This window comes from Hyla sarda, chromosome 7 (genome assembly GCF_029499605.1).
Source record: "Hyla sarda isolate aHylSar1 chromosome 7, aHylSar1.hap1, whole genome shotgun sequence".
NCBI classification, from domain to species: Eukaryota; Metazoa; Chordata; class Amphibia; order Anura; family Hylidae; genus Hyla; species Hyla sarda.
In genome coordinates, this window is record NC_079195.1 from 207,403,266 (window position 1) to 207,422,902 (window position 19,637).

The following is a 19,637-nucleotide window of genomic DNA, read 5'->3' on the forward strand; positions in this document are numbered from 1 at the left end:
TTAAAATCTAATGAGTAATACGAGTTCCCCTCTTCACATCACTGGTCTCGTCCTGAGCAGACAGAAGGAAGAGGGGGGGGGGAGAAGGGGAAGGAGCTCAGCATTTACAGCCTGTGACGTGATGTTGTCTATCAGTTGTCCGCAGTATTTCCCTCGTGCATTGGAAGGAAACTGATGGTAGAACAGATCCCATTCATTTGATTAGGACAGTTCACAATCATCCTGCGTCTTAATTTAAACGCCGGATGGTTGGACCCGCTGGACGGCACCGGAAAGAGGAATGCTGCAGTTGCTTCACAACTGATGACAAATGATGCATGTTGTCATCAGTTGTGACATCAGTTGTGTGGAGATTTAGGCTGAGTTCACCTATTCCGAATGACAACCCCTTTAAGGTAATAGCAAAAGTCTGCCTTCATATTATTTCCTTTTTATGTTTATTTTAGGAGATATATACTTTATTTTAACCCTGGCATGCTATAGTTGACTTGATTCACTGTGAATTTTCCAGTATATAAAAAAAAAGTGTATTTATTATTATAAATGTATCATTGTCATTAGAACATTTTCTTCCCTCCGAAGTACCCCTTAACCTGATTAAATGGGGCTAACTGGTGTCCAAACCCACAACAAATTAGTTGCACTAGGGAGTAAAATGGATGGCGAATATCTGATTAGGAAAATACACCCAGTAAACGTAGTCTTAAAATATAAATAAATATAGTCTTAAAATAAATAATAAAAATTAAATAATATCTTTTAATTTGTTATATTTTTACATCTTATTTATCCATTGTTTTATGGTTTTCAAAATGTAAATTTTCAGTTTGCTAAATATCGACAAAATTCATAAGAAAGTAGCCTTCCATGATGATATGCATACAGGGGCCAAAAAGACAAGTTTTGTATATCTTTTTGAATGTTTTTATTAAAATTTTCACTTGTACTACATTACGGACAAAACCAAAAAGACATAATATGTCAAAATTGCCACCTAGCCTGTTCCCCCCCCAACAAATCAAATGACATATCCCTAAAGCCTGTCGCGGCGATCCGATCATTCAGCATGGCGGCCGTAGGTCCCCTCACCTTGCTCCGGCCGTCTCCCGGGGTCTTCTGCTCTGGTCTGAGATCGAGCAGACAAGAGCAGAAGATCACTGATAATACTGATCGGTGCTATGTCCTATACATATCACTGAACAGTATTAGCAATCAAATGATTGCAATGAATTGTCCCCTATGGGGACATAAAAAGTGTTTAAAAAAAAGTAAAAAAATGTAAAATAAAAAAGTACAAAAAATTGAAAAATCCCCTCCCCCGTCCAATTTTCCCATTTTACCCCCCAAAAAGCGTAAAGACAAAATTAATACACATATTTGGTATCGCCGCGTGCGTAGAAGTCTGAACTATTAAAATATATTGTTAATTATCACATACAGTGAACGGTGTAAATGTAAAAAAAAAAAAGTCCAAAATTGCTGCTTTTTTGTCACATTTTATTCCCAAAAAAATTTATAAAAAATGTATAAAAAGTAAAACCTAAGCAAAAGTAGTACTTATAAAAAACTACAGATCATGGCGCAAAAAATAAGCCCTCATATCGCCCCATATACGGAAAAATGAGAAAGTTATAGGTGGTCAAAATAGGGCAATTTCAAACATAAATTTTTTGTTAATATGGTTTGAGATTTTTTTTAAGCAGTACAATTATAGAAAAGCATATAACATGGGTATCATTTTAATCGTATTGACCCACAGAATAAAGAACACGTCATTTTTACCGGAAAGTGTACAGCGTGAAATCAAAACCTTCAAAAATTTGCTAAATTGTGGTTTTCTTTTCAATTTTCCCACATAAATAATATTTGTTTGGTTGCGCCGTACATTTTATGGTAAAATAAGTGATGTATTTACAAAGTACAATTGGTGACGCGAAAAACAAGCCCTAATATGGGTTTGTGGATGGAAATATAAGAGAGTTATGATTTTTAGAAGGCAAGGAGGAAAAAAACGAAAATGCAAAAATAAAATTGGTCTGGTCCTTAAAGAAGAAGTATCATGGACCAAGTCACAAATTTTTTTTTCTATCATGTGAAAGTGCATCAGCTCATCATTATGACAATCTGCTCCTCATGTATCTCACTCTCTTCCTTCTCCTGCAATCCCCTCTGAAAGATCGGTACTTCCTGGTTCATGGAGGTCCCTGACTTCCTGTCTCCCATAATGCCTTTCAGTTCATCATAGAAGTAGCCCAGCCTAGACTAGTGCTTCCTAACCAGGGTGCCTCCAGCTGTTGTGAAACTACAACTCCCAGCATGCCTGGGAGTTTTAGTTTTGCAACAGCTGGAGGCACCCTGGTTGGGCTACACTGACCTAGAGACTGATCACTTTACTAACAGCAGGCTCAGTGTTTCCCCTCCCCCTGCTTCTATTCTTAGGACATCGTTCTTTCAGACTGACCTGCTGTCAGATTGTGATCAGTGCAGGGGAAAGCAGGGATCTCCCCCTCCCCCTCTGCTTCTTCTCGGGACATTGGGACATCGTTCTTGCTCTTATAAACACTGAGCTGGCTGTCAGATGCTTCCCTGCCGAGGAGATGAAGACACGTGCTCAGCTAACTGGGGCTTCTATGATTGGCTGAAGCTGCACATGGGAGGTTCCCTGGCCGTGCACAGAGCTGGCTAAGCTGCAGAACTATGGGAAATTGTGACATCACGGCCCCCAGCATAATGCAGCTCAATGGGGGGTCGCAAGTCATCAGAACAGGGAGCTGCTGAACTTCCTCTCTGAACAAAGAAGCTAGAAAAACAGGTTTTACTTACAAGATGGGTGAAGTCAGTGATTTACAAAGTGATATAACTTTTGCTTCTGCATTTAAAACACAATACTTTTTCTACATGGGACTTCTCCTTTAAGGCCAAAATGGGCTTGGTCCTTAAAGGGGTACTCCGGTGGAAAACTTTTTTTTTTTAAAATCAACTGGTGCCAGAAAGTTAAACAGATATGTAAATCACTTCTATTAAAAAAATCTTAATCCTTCCAGTACTTTTTAGGGGCTGTATACTAAAGAGAAATCCAAAAAGAAATGCATTTCCTGTGATGTCATGACCACAGTGCTCTCTGCTGACCTCTGCTGTCCATTTTAGGAACTGCCCAGAGAAGAAGGAAATCCCCATAGCAAACATATGCTTCTCTGGACAGTTCCTAAAATGGACAGCAGAGGTCAGCAGAGAGCACTGTGGTCAGGACATCACAGGAAATGCTTTTTTTATTATTATTATTTCTCTTTAGTATACAGCCCCTAAAAAGTACTGGAAGGATTAAGATTTTTTAATAGAAGTGATTTACAAATCTGTTTAACTTTCTGGCACCAGTTGATTTAAAAAAAAAAAAAAAAAAAAAAAAAGTTTTCCATGGGAGAACCCCTTTAAGGGATTAATTAATTATTATAATTTTTTTTTATGTCAATTCTTTATCTATAGCAGTGGTGTCAATCTGTGGTCCTCCAGATGGGACATTACAGATATTACTTTTTGGAAAGTACATGAACAGCAGGCAGCAACTGGTAACAAAATATATTTTTTAGATAATAATTAATATTATTATTATTTTTTTTTAAATACATTCTTTATCTATACCAGTTAGAGATGAGCGAACTTACAGTAAATTCGATTTGTCACAAACTTCTCGGCTCGGCAGTTTATGACTTTTCCTGCATAAATTAGTTCAGCTTTCAGGTGCTCCAATGGGCTGGAAAAGGTGGATACAGTCCTAGGAGACTCTTTCCTAGGAATGTATCCACCTTTTCCAGCCCACCGGAGCACCTGAAGGCTGAACTAATTTACGCAGGATAAGTCATCAACTGCCGAGCCGAGAAGTTTGTGACAAATCGAATTTACTGTAAGTTCGCTCATCTCTAATACCAGTAGTCTCCAACTGTGGCCCTCCAGATGCTGCAAAACTTCAACTCCCAGCATGCCCGGACAGCCAACGGCTGTCCGGGCATGCTGGGAGTTGAAGTTTTGCAACATCTGGAGGGCCACAGTTTGAGACCACTGATCTATACCAACACATACATGCCCAAAGACTTCCATAAGTTTGGTTACAATAAATACACTTGTTCTATCCTCCATAGACCTCTGCACCTCAGAAAAATTTCCCATCCATTTTACCATAATTGTGTGTCTACTGGTGTCAGCTTTTTCTTCCCCCCAAAGAACAAAGAGATAGTGTGTTTTCCTGGTGTCAAAGTTGGAAATGTAAGTAATTTTGTGGACATGGGAAGCTGCAGAGGAGAGTAATACCCCGAATTCCTGAGGGACATGAAATGTATTTAAGATGAATAAGGGTCAGCGTTGATTTGTAGGGCCGACAATCATAGTCTTCCAGAAGGAACAGTAAAAACTCTTTTAAGTTACACTTCAATCATGTGCTCGACACTCGGCAAGGACATTTGTGGACTCTGGGGGGGGGGGGGGGGGGAAGGTGGCTCAAATATTTTTGAGATATTATGGCAGGTTCCCTACTAGGCGGTAAATGTGGACATTCTTTGGATGTTTCCAATGTTGATGTTATTCCCTGCCATTAAATATCCATTGGGAAGTGCGTACAGTATGTTATAGGATGAATGAAGATAAACAGCCTACACCTTAGGTATGTTCGGATTGGAGCACTATTTTCTTTTCAAATGTACATGTGAAAATGTACAAAGGCATTGCATTATTTTTCTTGAACTGAACTTGCGTTATATACTTTATTATACTCCAGAGCTGTACTCACTATTCTGCTGGTGAGGTCACTGTGTACATACATTACATTACTTATCCTGTACTGATCCTGAATTATATCCTGTATTATACTCCAGAGGTGTACTCACTATTCTGCTGGTGGGGTTACCGTGTACATACATTACATTACTTATCCTGTACTGATCCTGAGTTATATCCTGTATTATACTCCAGAGTTGTACTCACTATTCTGCTGGTGGGGTCACTGTGCACATACATTACATTACTTGTCCTGTACTGATCCTGAGTTATATCCTGTATTATACTCCAGAGTTGTACTCACTATTCTTCTGGGGGGGTCACTGTGTACATACATTACATTACTTATCCTGTACTGATCCTGAGTTAAATCCTGTATTATACTCCAGAGCCGTACTCACTATTCTGCTGGTGGGGTCACTGTGCACATACATTACATTACTTGTCCTGTACTGATCCTGAGTTATATCCTGTATTATACTCCAGAGCTGTACTCACTATTCTTCTGGGGGGGGTCACTGTGTACATACATTACATTACTTATCCTGTACTGATCCTGAGTTAAATCCTGTATTATACTCCAGAGCCGTACTCACTATTCTGCTGGTGAGGTCACTGTGTACATACATTACATTACTTATCCTGTACTGATCCGGAGTTATAGCCTGTATTATACTCCAGAGCTGTACTCACTATTCTGCTGCTGCAGTCACTGTGTACATATATTGCATTACTTATCCTGTACTGATCCTGAGTTATATCCTGTATTATACTCCAGAGCTGCACTCACTATTCTGCTGGTGCAGTCACTGTGTACATACATTACATTACTTATCCTGTACTGATCCTAAATTATATCCTGTATTATTCCACTGGTTGGTGCTTGATGGACCCCAATGACCATAATAGGGTCTAACAGGTTACCATCATGGTGTCCACCATTTCACTGGGGAAAAAAAACTTTTTATTTGTTTGTTTGTTTTTTTCTTTTTTTTCTTTAAGTGGGGGGGGAGGGGGGGGATTTGGCAAAATCTGACAGAGACTCTTAAAAGAACCTTTGACAGATGTGAATGAAGCCTAAGATGCATTAGTGCTTAATGGGTCTGTAGAAAAATGCATGACAATAAGGTCTATGAAGATTTTGAAAAAGCAAGGGTTTCTGGGAGATTTCAGCTCTGTAGCCTGTAGAATTGTGAATGCAGCTCTGGAATATTAGGATCAGCATAAAATAAATACTGTAATGTAGTGATAACGTTACTCATTGTTTACATACATTAAAAGCTTGCTCCCATTTTAGAAATACATTCTTGATGCCGATCCCACCACTAGGGATTTCTTGCTACTGCATTTTCTATATACTTAAGTAGATGAGTGGCCATGTGAAGATTATGGGAGTAAGTGAAAGAGTCGAGCAAGCAGCTCCCAGAAGTTATTTCCCAGCTTCTTCATAACCTAACTGATATATATACTTAGTTACAAACCTATTATATCAATAAATTGTCCACAGTTACAGAAATATCCCCTAAAAACTATTTTATTTCAGATCCAAGTAAAAGATACCGTTTTTTGTAGATTTAAATGGCTTGACGGCTTTTGGGGGGGGGGGGGTTACCCCTTCCTCATAAAGGGAAACTCCCCAAAATGCGTCAGGCCATTACATTTTTTGTGTGCCCTTTTGTACAAATTCTTCTTGATTTGGCTATTTAACTTGCTACACTTGCGGGTGGTCCAGGCATTCATAAGACAAAGAGACAGTGAGCTGACTTATCTGGTGTGTTGTGAACTATAATACCAATAGTAATAGCTCTATCAAACTCCTGCAAAAAGTGGATGACAACCACTGTGCAAACTGAAATAGTGCAGGTATTTGTTGACAACTTGACACCATTATTGTACAGTAGTAGATATAAGGACTTATATGTATTGTTTTTCAGGGTAAAATGTTCTTTACTATGGGCTTCAGTCCAGCAAAAACAATTCAGTCTTTGGCCAACTTCATAAAGTCACACAAAGAAAGTGACCCCCGGCTTACATTGCACAGATGATAGATGGTCGCTATGGAGTAAATCATATTTGTTCTTTTCCCTTCAATGTCATTGAGTAAACATTTGTCGATTTTAATTTTGGTGACTGATTTTAGAGAAGGCCAGCTGTGCGCATCCAAAAGACTTCCCATCCCATAACGCTTATTGGGGTCCTGTCACCTTGGCCAGAAGCACCAGTTACTTCACCCATAGAAACCAGACAGATATTGACTTTTATTTTCTAATCTGTAAAAAAAAAAAGTGATCACTTGTCATGGGTGAAATTACTTTTTCATTAACTTTTAATGACAAAAATGTCCAATGTTACTCGGAAAGATGGGAACCTTCTCCCCTTTATGGGTGCTAATCCTTAAATGGATTGTTTACCTTTTAACACCATGCCATTTCTAAATTCAATATTCTGTAGTGATTAATGTCTTTGTATATCGTTTGTGGGTAAATATAACATTAGTTCATACAATTTTGGATGTTAATTCTTGGCTAGAGAAAATGCACATACCTTTTTGTTTCCCCGGGAGAATTGGCTGGTCTACAAAACTCCCTACACCAGCTAGTGCTGTCTTCAAGAAGATACACTACTCCTTGAGAAAAATTCTATACAGTGCTTCCTCCGCCATATAATTCACCATATATTAAGATCTAAACTGATTATAATGGGGTTGGCCTTTTGTGAGAACCTTTCATAAGGGAGGCTGTTGTGCCCCTTTTCAACTTCACAGGTCCGACACCCCAAAGGTCCGCCCTGGTGATCACCCTTATGGAGGATTCCCATATATCAAGCTCAGCCTCTAACCACTTAGAATTCCAAAATATGATTAAATGTTCAACTTGGACATGCTGACATAGTTTTATTGTTCATTTCCAGGTTTTATTTGCTTTAAACCAGACATTGCTGCAACATGAAAGTCTACGGGCAGGAAGCTTTCAAGCCCCCTACACGACTGAAGATCTCATAAAGCATTATAACTGTGGAGACCTCAACACCGTCATCTTCAACCACGATTCTTCACAGGTTTGTGCCCATGGAGACTGAATGTGCGGAGAATGATTTTCTTCTAGGAAAATTTATGGTATGTCAATAAAACACACTCTTCAGTAGGGATCAGTACAGCCGGTCATGTGTTGGCCACTTCCGGTTAACATTCCTTCTACAGTGAACAATTCCAAAATTAGGCAGTGGCTACTGAAGTGTCTCTGGGCCCCCAGGGGAGGAATAATTATGTCACCATATGGGTGAGATCAACCGGATGTGTGGAATAAAAAGTAATCAACTTCAGATGGGGGTGCATTGCAGGGCTACATTGTTTGCATAGGTCAGAATAGAGGCAGTAGCTAATTAAGGGTCTCCGGGCTCCTAAGAGAGGAAAAATGATGTCATCACATGGGTGGGATCAACTGGCTGGAAAGTAATAAACTTCAGATGATGATGCTCTGCTTGGCTCCATTGTCTGCATACGGCATAACTGAGCCTATTGGCCATAAAGGAGTAGTCCAGTTTAGTAAAATATATCCCCTATACAAAGGATAAGGGATAAGTACCGGATCGCGTTTGGTCCACAGCTGCACAAGGAAAGCCGTAGAGGTGTGCAGGCGATCGCGGGAAGTCCTCGGAGTCAGATCCCCCGCAATCTAAAACTTATACATTTTACTAAACTAGATAACCCTTTTAAGACTGTACAGGTCCCCCAATATATAAAAAAAAATTCATCTGAGCCAATATATTCCCTCAGGACTGGCTGGGGGAGAGAAGGTTCGGACATGCTGAATTTCCACTGCCTGATAATTTCATTCTCAGAAACAAAACTCCTTTGGTGCCTATCTTTACTTTCTTCAGATCACATGATCACTTGGGCAAGCCAAACGTTCATGTGTATGGAGGGATCGGGAGAAATAACCATCTGCTGAGCGAATGTTTGGGCAACAGCTAGCCCATGTGTTTGGGTGTCTTAGTAACTTATAGCGGGGGTCCTCAGTGGGCATATAAAGGCATAAAGACATCTGGGGAGATTTAACAAAACCTGTCCAGAGGAAAAGTTGCTGAGTTGCCCATAGCTTTTTCAAAAATGAAAGAAGCGATCTGATTGGTTGCTATGGGCAACTCAGCAACTTTTCCTCTGGACAGGTTGATAAATCTCCCCCAACCTCTTAAAAGGAAATATCCAGAATAAGAAAAAAAAAGTGTCACCTCTCTTGTCTCAATCACTTGACAAGCAACATGTTTTTGCAAGTTCTCCAAACCGGGGACTTCATGCTGTTTCAAAACTACAATTCCTGGCATGCCCGGACAGCCAACGGCTGTCCGGGCATGCCGGGAGTTGTAGTTTTGCAACAACTTGGGGTCCACCATTTGGAGGCCACATCTCTAAGTCTTTGCTAATGCCTGAATGACAACTCTACTCTACAACTCTTCTAGTTAGATTTGTCATTCAGTCTTCTGCACCCTGTGATAGCGGCCATATTAGTTGTCACCCAGCCTTCCTCATCTGGGAAATAGATTTCGTATTAACCATTTAATTATTTAACCATTTGAATAATCTCAACTGCTTACTCTACACCAGTCCCTCGTGTGAACCTTTTACCGCGTTGATCATGCGTCGGGCTGACTCGAATAACCTCTACTCACAACTTGCTCTACCTTCCCCCCTTCCGTGCCCTTCTAACACGGTTTCTCCACACGTGGCTCTCATTTGCCCAGGGAAATAATGGGATTACAGCTCTGTCCCTCCGGTTGGCTCTCATGAGCGCCAGGCTTGTTGATTTGTCTGAAAAGATTTGAAAGGAATGTGCAGCAACAAAGCCCAATTATATGGACTTCCCAAGTCTTTGCACATAAGTCCTCTTATCATAACGAAAGGCTTAAGAACGATTCTTAGTTTATATTCAAAGGGAAGCCCAGTGCATTGCCCGGTAGTCTAATGATTAAGGGAATAAGTCGCTGCACTAACAAACTCTCAACGCTTAAGCCCTGTGAGTCATTCGCCACTCAATGGCTTACTACACATTACCCAACGTCAAGGAGCCTTAAAGGAGATGTCCACTCCATATTTTGCTCTTAATCCACCATCTAAGCTACAAATGATACAGTGTTAGAGTGGTAGAAATGAATATTGTTTCCAAGCTGTCCCAAGTTCCCATGGTTTAAACCAGTGGTCTCCAACTAGTGGCTTTCTAGCTGTTGCACAAGTACAACTCCCAGCAGCTGGAAAGCCATAGGTCGAAGGACCACTGGTTTAAACAATACACGTTTCCTCCCTAGGGTGTAATTCTGAAAGGGAACCTGTCATCTCTATCATGCTGCCTGAACCGCAAGTCAATGGTACAGTCCTTGGTGGCTTCTATCTGCCCCACTAGCCTTAAAGGGGTACTCCGGTGGAAAACATTTTTATTTTTTTTTCAAATTAACCGGTGCCAGAAAGTTATACAGATTTGTAAATTACTTCAATTTAAAGATCTTAATCCTTCCAGTACTTATCAGCTGCTGTATACTACAGAGGAAGTTGTATTTATTTCTAGAGTTCTTTTCTGTTTTCTACAGACACCTCTGTCTGTATCAGGAACTGTCCAGAGTAGGAGCAAATCCTGTTTAACATAATTTTTATTGGGTTTTTTCATAAGAATTAAACAAAAGTCAACAATGACTTTGGAATGTAATATAGAACAAATGAACATATATTTGTCCATATAAAGACAAGTTAATTAATAATGTATGTGTTGTAAAAATGTTGCAATGCATGTAAACATATAATCGTTTATGTCATAACATCATTTAGCCTAAAGCAAATCCCCACAGCAAACCTCTCCTGCTCTGGACAGTTCCTGAGACAGACAGAGGTGTCAGCAGAGAGCACTTCCTGTGGAACACAGCAGCTGTTGGGTGTGTCTCACTTCCAGAGTTGTCCAGAGAGAGAGGAGAGAAGCAGTTTTTCCAGGCAGACTCCTGGGAAGAGCCTCATGCTATGGACCCACGGTCTTCCACCTCCCCTACTAGGCCGGCGGGGGGTGGGAGTGAGAGAGTTACGGCCGATTCCCAGGACGGGGTCAGAAGATCCAGCAGGCTCCGCAGTAATGTGGAGCCCACTCTCCTGTCTATCGATGGAAACCGCAAGGCATATGGTAGGAAGATTACTGTTGTGTCTTCAGGGACTGTTTCTAATGTTACGGAACCCCAGCAATGGGGGGTGAAGGGACCCAGGGAGTCGCTTGCCACGTTTGGATCCCGTATGCAGGCAAAGCTGGTGGAATATGAGCAGCTGGGAAAGAAGCTGAAAGTGTTAAGGGAGGATCTGAAGTTTTCCCGCTACCAGACAGATAACTCTGCCAAGGCTATGAGGGCTAAGTATGCTGCTAGAGTGTGCGAGCTGAAGGCAGAGGAGTAGGAGGTGGTGAGAGCCTGAATGCTGATTGTAGAGGGAGCGGGCATGTTTAAAGAAAAATTAAAAAACGAGGACCGCTATAAAATCATGCGGACCCCTGTGAAGGAGGAAGAGGATAGCCAGGGGGAGGAAGAACGCCTGTGTGATACAGAGGAGAAGATGGAGGAAGGTGGTGAGGGAGATGGCGGCAGTGAGGGTGATGAGAGTGAGGGGGATGTGTGTGCCATGACCTGAGCCCTGAGGAGAGCCAGAAGAAGAAAAAGAACGGGAAGAAGAAAAAGGCTGAGGAGCAAGTCATGTTTGTTTTCTCCCCTATCCAGCAGTCTGGGCCATCTGAAAAGTTGGTTCAGACTGCTGGGACCCCCACCCTGGCAGATCCCGTTTCTGCTGTGGAACGGGACCAGCACGGGGGGTACAGTGCTGCATCCAACATGGCCGCGGGTGCTACAGTCATGCATCCTGCTGGTAGGGAAGAGCAGGATGGGTTAATGGTGGGTGTCCCTGGCGTTGTTATCAGAGAGGGGGGGGGGGAGTGTTCGGGAACCGGGACCCGCTGCTGAGCCTGTGCAGCCAGGTGCAGTGTGTGGCTTGGATGCTATAGGGATTTCCCCTGGGAGGGAAGGGGGTCCCTGCAAGTCAGTGGCAGGTGGAGGGGCAGAGGTGCGCTTGGAGGAGCAGCCTCGGCCTCGGGATGTGACGTCTGTGGTGACATTCCGTATGGAGGAGGAATCAGCATCGCCGACAGAGATCCAGCTAAAGCACGTCCTGGCCAGCCCAGAGGTAGAGGTTGAAGCAGCGGCCGATCCCAAAAACACTGCTAATAAAACCAAAAGCAGTGTCATTACAAGGTGTGTTAATGATGGGAGTAGTAGTGCTGTGGATGAGAGGGGTGTATGTGGGAGTGATGGTGGAGTGAATGGGAGGAGTGGTAATTGAGTGAATAGGAGGAGTGGTAGTGGTGCAGATGGGAGGAGTGGTAGTGGAGTGAGTGGTAGTGGTGGATTGAATGGGAGGAGTGGTGGTGGTGCAGATGGGAGGAGTGGTAGTGGAGTGAATGGGCGGGGTGGTAGTGGAATGAGTGGGAGTGGTGCAGATGGGAGGAGTGATAGTGGAGTGAATGAGAGGAGTAGTAGTGGTGTGGATAATAGTGACATTTGTGGCAGTGCAGGTGGTTTAGGTGGGGCCGTAGGGACAGGATCTGGTCTGGCTGCCCCCTCGGTCGCCAGGAGTTATGCCAGCGTGGCGGCTGGGGGTTCAGTGGGATCTTTACCTCCTGGATCTGGTGACGGTCAGTTGCAATGGCGCCTCCTGGAGGCACTAAAGAGAGGAGAAAGGAGATGGACCTATCTTTCTGGGTGGAGAGACATGGTCTGGGAGCATTCCGACAGAAAAATGGGGAGACCGTATGGTCCCTCCAGACACCCGGGCAGGAGGTAGATCGCAGGAATGTGGCCCGTCTGGTCTGGAAAGGCGAAGATGCGTGCCCCCAAAGGGGCAAGGTGGTGGAGCTTCTCTTCCAGATGGGTTTCAGGGCTAGGGACATCTTTGCCCTGATCCACCCTTTCGGCTCCTCTGAGTTTGACGTCAGCTTTGTTAGGCCGGAGGGACTAGATCTCTTCTGGTCTAATTATGAGCTGGTGAAAAACGAGCCCGGATGGCGAGATTTCGCTGTAAGAGCGGTATCTCGCTAGAGTATGGTAAAGAAAGTGACTGTTTTGACCCGTAACGAGTCACTTTCTTGTTATGACATTATGACCTGGCTGGGCAGGTACGGGGAGGTGACGGACATACCCCGGAAGAACTTTGATGAGCACAATATATGGTCTGGGGCCTGGATGTTTTCCGTCCGTCTCAGGCGTTCAAGGAACGTGGTCACCCACATTCCTTCGGCCGCCTTCCTGGGACACGACAGGATTCAGATCTTCTACCAGGGGCAGCCGAAGCTGTGTCACAGGTGTGGTGACCCAAACCACTTTACTGCCAACTGCACTCAGCATATATGCGCCCTCTGCTGTGGGCTGGGTCACCTGGCGGCCACCTGTGGGCAGATTCGGTGTAACTTGTGTGGTGACTTAGGTCACCCGTTCAGCCGGTGTCCGCGCTCGTTCTCTAACGCTGTGATCGCCCCGTCTGGGGAAAGCCTAATGGTTTCCCCGGCGGGGGAGGGGACCAGTGGAGGAGAGGGCACCAAAGCCAGTAAAGGAAAAACATAAGACCCCCTCTATGCGGAGGCGAGAGGAGAAGCGCAGGTTGGAGAGGGCCCTTGAGAATGCCCAGGTGCCAGGGGTAGCTCGGGGTCCCACTCCAGACACTGGCTCAGAAGGAGGTCAGAATAACTCTGAGGCTTTGGGTGAGGCCAAACTGGACGAGGAGATAGGGAGACTGCGTAGGGAAGAAGGTCAAGATGCTCCTTCCTCCAGTCATACCTCTGAATTCGAAACTGTGGATGAGGAGGAGGAGGAGGATGGGCAGACAGTAAATGGTGGCCAGAAAAAGAAGAGGAGGAAGAAGTGTAAGAGTAAGGTGGCACCGTCCTCCTCTTCAGTCGTAGCCTCAGACCATAGAAGGAACCACTCAGTCTCTGACCCTCTGATCGTCCTTTCGAATCGATATGAGGCCCTCGGGGATACTATCTCCCCTCCTTCTCTCGAGGGTCAGGAAGCGGTGTGGCCTCCAGGAGATGCCGAGCCTCCTTCCTCTGGAGTAGTTTCCTCAGGGGGAGAGGTAACATCAGGTGCCGGAGGTAAAGATCCTGGGATGGATATGTCCCAGAGTTGAAAAAGAAGTAAAGGGTCTTCCTCTGATTCAGATGGGGGTGGAGGGAAGGAGAGGAAGAAGGTTTAAGGGGTGAGGCCATCTAACTCAATCACGCAGGATGGCGGCACTCACCCCGCTGACGCTGGCATCTATTAACTGTGCCAGCATAAAGTCGGATGCGGCTAGATTTGCAGCCTTTGATTTTCTCGGCCGTGTTGAAGCCGACATTTTCTTTTTACAAGAGACCAGGTTGTCAGATCTAGCCTCTCTGGTAAAAGCCAGGAGAGAGTGGAGGCGCAGTCCCTCCCACTGGTCTCTTGCGGCTGAGCCGTATAGTGGGGTAGCAGTCCTTTTTTCCGCTCCTGTTGAATGCAGACGGGTTATTGGCTAGAAATGGGGAGGTGCCTGATCATTGATGTCTTCATGAAGGGACAAGAGCTCCGGCTCATTAACATCTACGCCCCGCAAACTAAGCGGGGACGTAAAGATCTCTTTATGAGGATTAAGCCCTTTCATTTTACGAGTCGGCAGGTGATCTTTGGAGGGGACTTCAATAATGTCACGAGGTCCCAATACAGGAGAGGCTCCAATGGTCCACTGACTTGCGATAGTGTGGCACTGATTAGCATAACTAGAGAAGCTCGCCTAGAGGATGCCCACATCTGGAGCCCCTCGGGCCACGCAGGTTTCACCTATCATTAAGGTAGCCGCAGGTCTAGAATAGAAAGGTTTTATTTAAAGGAGGAAGCCGTCTCTTTCGCAGTGTCCGTGGTTGAGGTGGAGTTCTCCGATCACTGTATGATTTTGTTTTCTCTGAATGTTTCAGAGACCCCCCGGATGGGTAAAGGTTATATGAAGCTGAATTCGTCCCTCCTGGAGGAAGCTGAGGTAAGACAGTCCTTTGAGAATTTTCTTCAGAGTCAGGTACCTTTACTGGATCTTTGTAGTAATAAGCTGGAGTGGTGGAAGATATTAAAGAAGCGAGTTGCGGGGTTCTTCCGCCAGCTCTCGAGCCTCAGGTCCCTGAACAGGTATCGCTTGTATCAGGGTCTGAGGAGGAAACTCGAGCTTCTTGTCTCGACTGGAGGTAGCCGAGAGGATATGTGAAATCCTTGCTGATGAGGTGTCAGAACGATAGGCACGCATATTTGGTTTTTGAGAGGGATTTCGGGAAGTACCGCTCGCCTGACCCTTACAGAAACTGTAAGATGTCAGTGAGTAGTAAAGTCATTTCAGGACTGATTGATAGTACAGGATCTCTGAATCAGTCCAGATCAGGGATCTTGGAGGTCATCAGATCCTTCTACTCGCATCTCTTGGGAAGGAAGGATCTAGATCGAGACAGGATGTCGGTTTTCCTGGCTGAAACCATTCCTGAGCCAGGGGTAGACCCCTCTCTTGATGTTTTGGCAGAAAAAATCAGGGAAGAGGAAGTGAGACTGGCGATCGGGGAGCTTGCCCCAAAGAAGTCGCCAGGTCCGGATGGCTTAACATCCGAGTGGTACAGGACCTTTAAGGAGTCTTTAGCTCCCCTCTTGACTGAGGTATTCAATGAGTGTCTCTCCTCGGGCACTCTGCCGAAGTCAATGAGGAGGTCCGCCCTGATTCTCCTGTCAATGGGTAAAGATCCCAGCCATATTGAGAATTGGAGGCCCATAGCTCTTCTCAATACGGACAGGAAGCTTCTGGCCAAGATACTGTTTAATCGGTTGGTGAAGTTTGCACCCCGGCTCCTTTCGGGGGCCCAGCACTGCACTGTTCCAGGCCAAAGCACCTTAAGTGCTGTCCTCAGTGTCAGGGAGGCAGTGGAGCGGAGTAGTGCGGGTTTCTGGAAGGGGTACTTGCTGTCCCTGGATCAGGCCAAAACGTTTGATCGGGTGAACCACGAGTACCTCTGGTCCGTCCTCCTGAGATATGGCTTACCAAGTACTTTTGTTAATTGGCTTAAGATCTTGTATGCAGGGGCAGAGAGTTTCCCTCTGGTGAACGGGTGGTCTGGCCGCTCTTTTGAGGTGGGGTCCAGAGTCTGTCAGGGTTGTCCTTTGAGTCCGCTTTTATTCGTGTTTGCGATCAATCCCTTCGTCCGGAGGGTAGATTGTGGGCCGTTGGCGGGAGTCGGGATGAGTCTGGCGGAGCTGGATGTCGCCCAGAGAGAGGTGGCGTACGCTGATGATGTCACCCTCTTCGTGTCCTCGAAAGAGGAGGTCGATGTGGTGATGTTGGAAGTGGACCGCTACTCGGAGGCATCCGGGTCTAAGATGAACCGGGATAAGTGTGAGAGTCTCTGGCTTGGAGGGGGAGATCCCCCGTTTGATCTCCCGGACACCCTTCCAGGGCCCCAAGAGTCAGCAAAAGTTTTGGGCATCACTTTCGGCCAGGATGATTATCCCACCAAAAACTGGGATGGTAAGCTCCGGGATGCCACTCAGAGGGTGGACCAGTGGAAGGGTTGGTCTATGACCCTCAGGAAAAGAGTACACCTGATCAAATCGTACCTGCTCCCCTTGTTTATCTATCTGGGCAGCATATGTATCTTGTCAGAGGCTTACTACACTAGGATCTACAGCCTGTTTTTCCAACTGTAATGGGGGAACAGGATGAACCTAGTCAAGAGGGAGGTTACGTACCGCACGAGGAGACTAGGGGGTTTATCTATGGTAAACCCTGTGGTGCTCTTAATAAACACCTTCTTGAAAGCTAACATCGCAAACCTCTGGGGTGTGTTAGTTGTGAATGTAATGTGCGGTTGAGTTTTTACCAAGTCTGGTTGTTTTTAGTTAAAGCTAAGTAAAGCTATTTTTATGTTTATGTAAAGAATGCGTGGGTATGTGTGTGTGTGTGTGATAGTATTTTTGATAATTTATATGTAGGTATAATGTTATGTGTTTTGTTAGTTTAGTTAAGTTGGGCTGGCCAGTTAGGCAGGTTTTGTTGTCTTGTGTTTTGTTATTGGTAGTTAAGCTTGCTTTTCTGTTTTGTTAAGTTTTATATATTTATAATAAAAAGAGTGTCAGCAGAGAGTACTGTGCTCAGACTGGAAAGAACTACACAACTTCCTCTGGAGCATACAGCAGCTGATAAGTACTGAAAGGATTACAATTTTTAAATAGAAGTAATTTACAAATCTGTTTGACCTACTGGCACCAGTTGATTTGAAAAAAATTAAAATAAATAAATGTTTTCCACCGGAGTACCCCTTTAATTGATACAAAAAATCTAAAATGGACAGGTACAATGCTGGGACTTTTATTCCGCAAGTCCGATTCATGATCCAGTGGGGGGCTCAGCTCCAGGACCAGACCTCAGGTCCTTGCACCATGATACAATTCAAGGAAGAAGCAGCGCTCTAAAATTCCAGAATTAGGTCAAACGTCAATTTTTTTTCACCCATCCAGTTGCTTTCCTAACAGCCGGATGTGTTGGGGTAGGGGAATCCATTTTATAGGGGAAGCACTGGAGAAGTCTTGGAGACAGTTGTGTGAGGTGCGGACAAGAGGAGAGCACAGGTGGAGAGTGTCTGAGATTAGGTGAGGGGTAGCTTAGTGGTTAACACTGTTGTCTTGTAGTGCTAGGTTCCTGGGTTCAAATCCCACCAAGAAGAATATCTGCAATGAGTTTGTATGTTCTCCCACTGTTTGTGTGGGTTTCCTCCTGTGCTTCAAAAAATAGTGATAGGTGCACTTAAATTGTGAGCCCCAATGGGTACAGGAAACCACATTTGGTGTACAGAGATGTGAAATCTGTGTATGCTATATAAATAAAGAATTATTATCAGGTCAGAGATGTATGGAAGGGACAGGTTGTGGATGGCCTTGCATGTCATGGTGAACTCTTTAAACTGAATTTTTGGGGCAATGGATAGCCAGTGAAGGGGTTGTCAGAGGGTAGAAGCGAGAGGAATGATGGATTAGTTGGGCAGCAAAGTTAAGGATGGATTGCAGAGGAGCAAGAGTGTTTGATGACCACAGAGAAGGATGTGGCAGTAGTCCAAGCAGGAGATGATAAGAACACGTACCAGTAGTTTAATGGAGTCAAAGTTGAGAAAGGATCAGATTTGAGAAATGTTATAAAGGTGGAGGCAGCAGTATGTGGCAAGGGCCTGAATATGCAGTTTAAAATACAAAGCAGAATCAAAGGTGACCCCCAAGGCAGTGGATTTGTGGGACTGGTAAAAGAGTGGAGCTATTGATTATAATTGACATTTTGGGTGGGAGGGTGAAGAGAGATAGGGAAAAAGAAAAAGCTTTGTTTTCTTCATGGTGAGTTTTAAAAAGCAGGAGGAGAAGGAGTAAGAAATGAGCAAATACTGGCTATTCACTAGACTGATGAACTAAACAAAAAAAATATTCAATTTAGAGTCTATAGGACTATTCTAATGGAGATCCCCTTTAAGTAGTATTGATAAGCCATGAGAAACCCAACAATCATCTATGTTTAGCTTCACAGATAACTTGAACTGGCAGGAACATTTGGAAAAACACTTCCATGGTTCTTGTCATATTCATTCCATTAACTTCCTGTCTCTGGCCGGTGACCTGTGGATAGCAGTACGGTAGCCTAAAGCTAAAAACTGACATCGTGATAAATGGACAGCCTGTGTTGTTAACGGACAGTCTGGAGTGACCTCCTGTCATACATATTTGTTGACTCATGTAGCTAAAGATTGTAATGGATTCTCTATTCTGCCTTGCCTTCTAGACGAGTGGGAAAATATCACCATCTATGTCTGGAGAACAGAAGTTTTTTTTTTGACCCTGTGTGGGTGAGACTAGGGCAGGTTTAGGAAGTAACTTTCTCAGAAGAGGAACTATTATTCTCCTTAAAGTCATGGAAATCAAAATTTTCTATACTGTTCCTATAAGGTTTTACCTTGAATAGTGGTCATAAATGGGGTCTTCTCCAGTATCAGTGACTACAATGACATTACTTAGAGGGTGTTTAAGCTAAAAAGAATCGTAAAAAAGTTCAAAGTTTGCTCCCAAGGGAGGAGAAAAGAAGAATGAAACACTTTTTAGAGCTCTTTTTCACTTTTTCTATTTAATGGAAATGTAAAAAGAGTTTTCTATACTAGATGTTAAGCTGTTGTAAGTATTACACATGATTAGTAAAACTGCCCCAATCTCCTAAAGTATACTTGTCAATCAAAAAAGCCTTTTGACATGTCCTAGGGACATGTGAAAAGTCTTTTCAGTCAGGGTCTGATAGTTCAGACCCCAGCTGATGACAAGAACGAACAGGGAATAGTTACTCGACATTCTAGGGCCCCTGTGGTGGTGGTCCTAGCTGTGAGGTCTCCAGGAGCTTCCGGCCTCTAGTGACGCTGCCTGTGGCCACTAGAGGTTGGGCACGCCACTTCTTCTGGGATGTGCATGATGACGTAATTGTGCGTGGTAGAGAAGCCCCTAGTGGCTGGAGTATGTGGTTTTTTTTTTTTTCTCCTTGGGGAGGTCCTATCTATGGTGGGCAAGCTAACTACAGGAGAAAGCTACCTACAGTGGGGTCCTACATACAGGGGGCAAACTACCTACAAGGGTTCCTACTTTCTTGGGAAAAGCTACCTACATACAGGGAAAGCTACCTTAAAGGGGATCCTACCTACAGGGGGAAAACTACAGTGGGCCCCTACATAAGGGGAGAAAACTGAAAAACATAAAAAAAAACACTGACTAGGAAGGGGATATGATAGGTGAACCCC

At 44.2% G+C, this 19,637-nt stretch overlaps 1 protein-coding gene across 1 annotated transcript in view; it reads left to right on the forward strand.

Annotated features, from left to right (window-relative positions):
- TRABD2B (TraB domain containing 2B) overlaps positions 1-19,637 on the forward strand; it is a 284,981-nt gene that overhangs the window by 94,691 nt on the left and 170,653 nt on the right. The window contains exon 3 of the mRNA XM_056532416.1: positions 7,678-7,824. Coding sequence (XP_056388391.1) covers positions 7,678-7,824 — 147 coding nt within the window. The remainder of the gene's footprint in view (positions 1-7,677; positions 7,825-19,637) is intronic.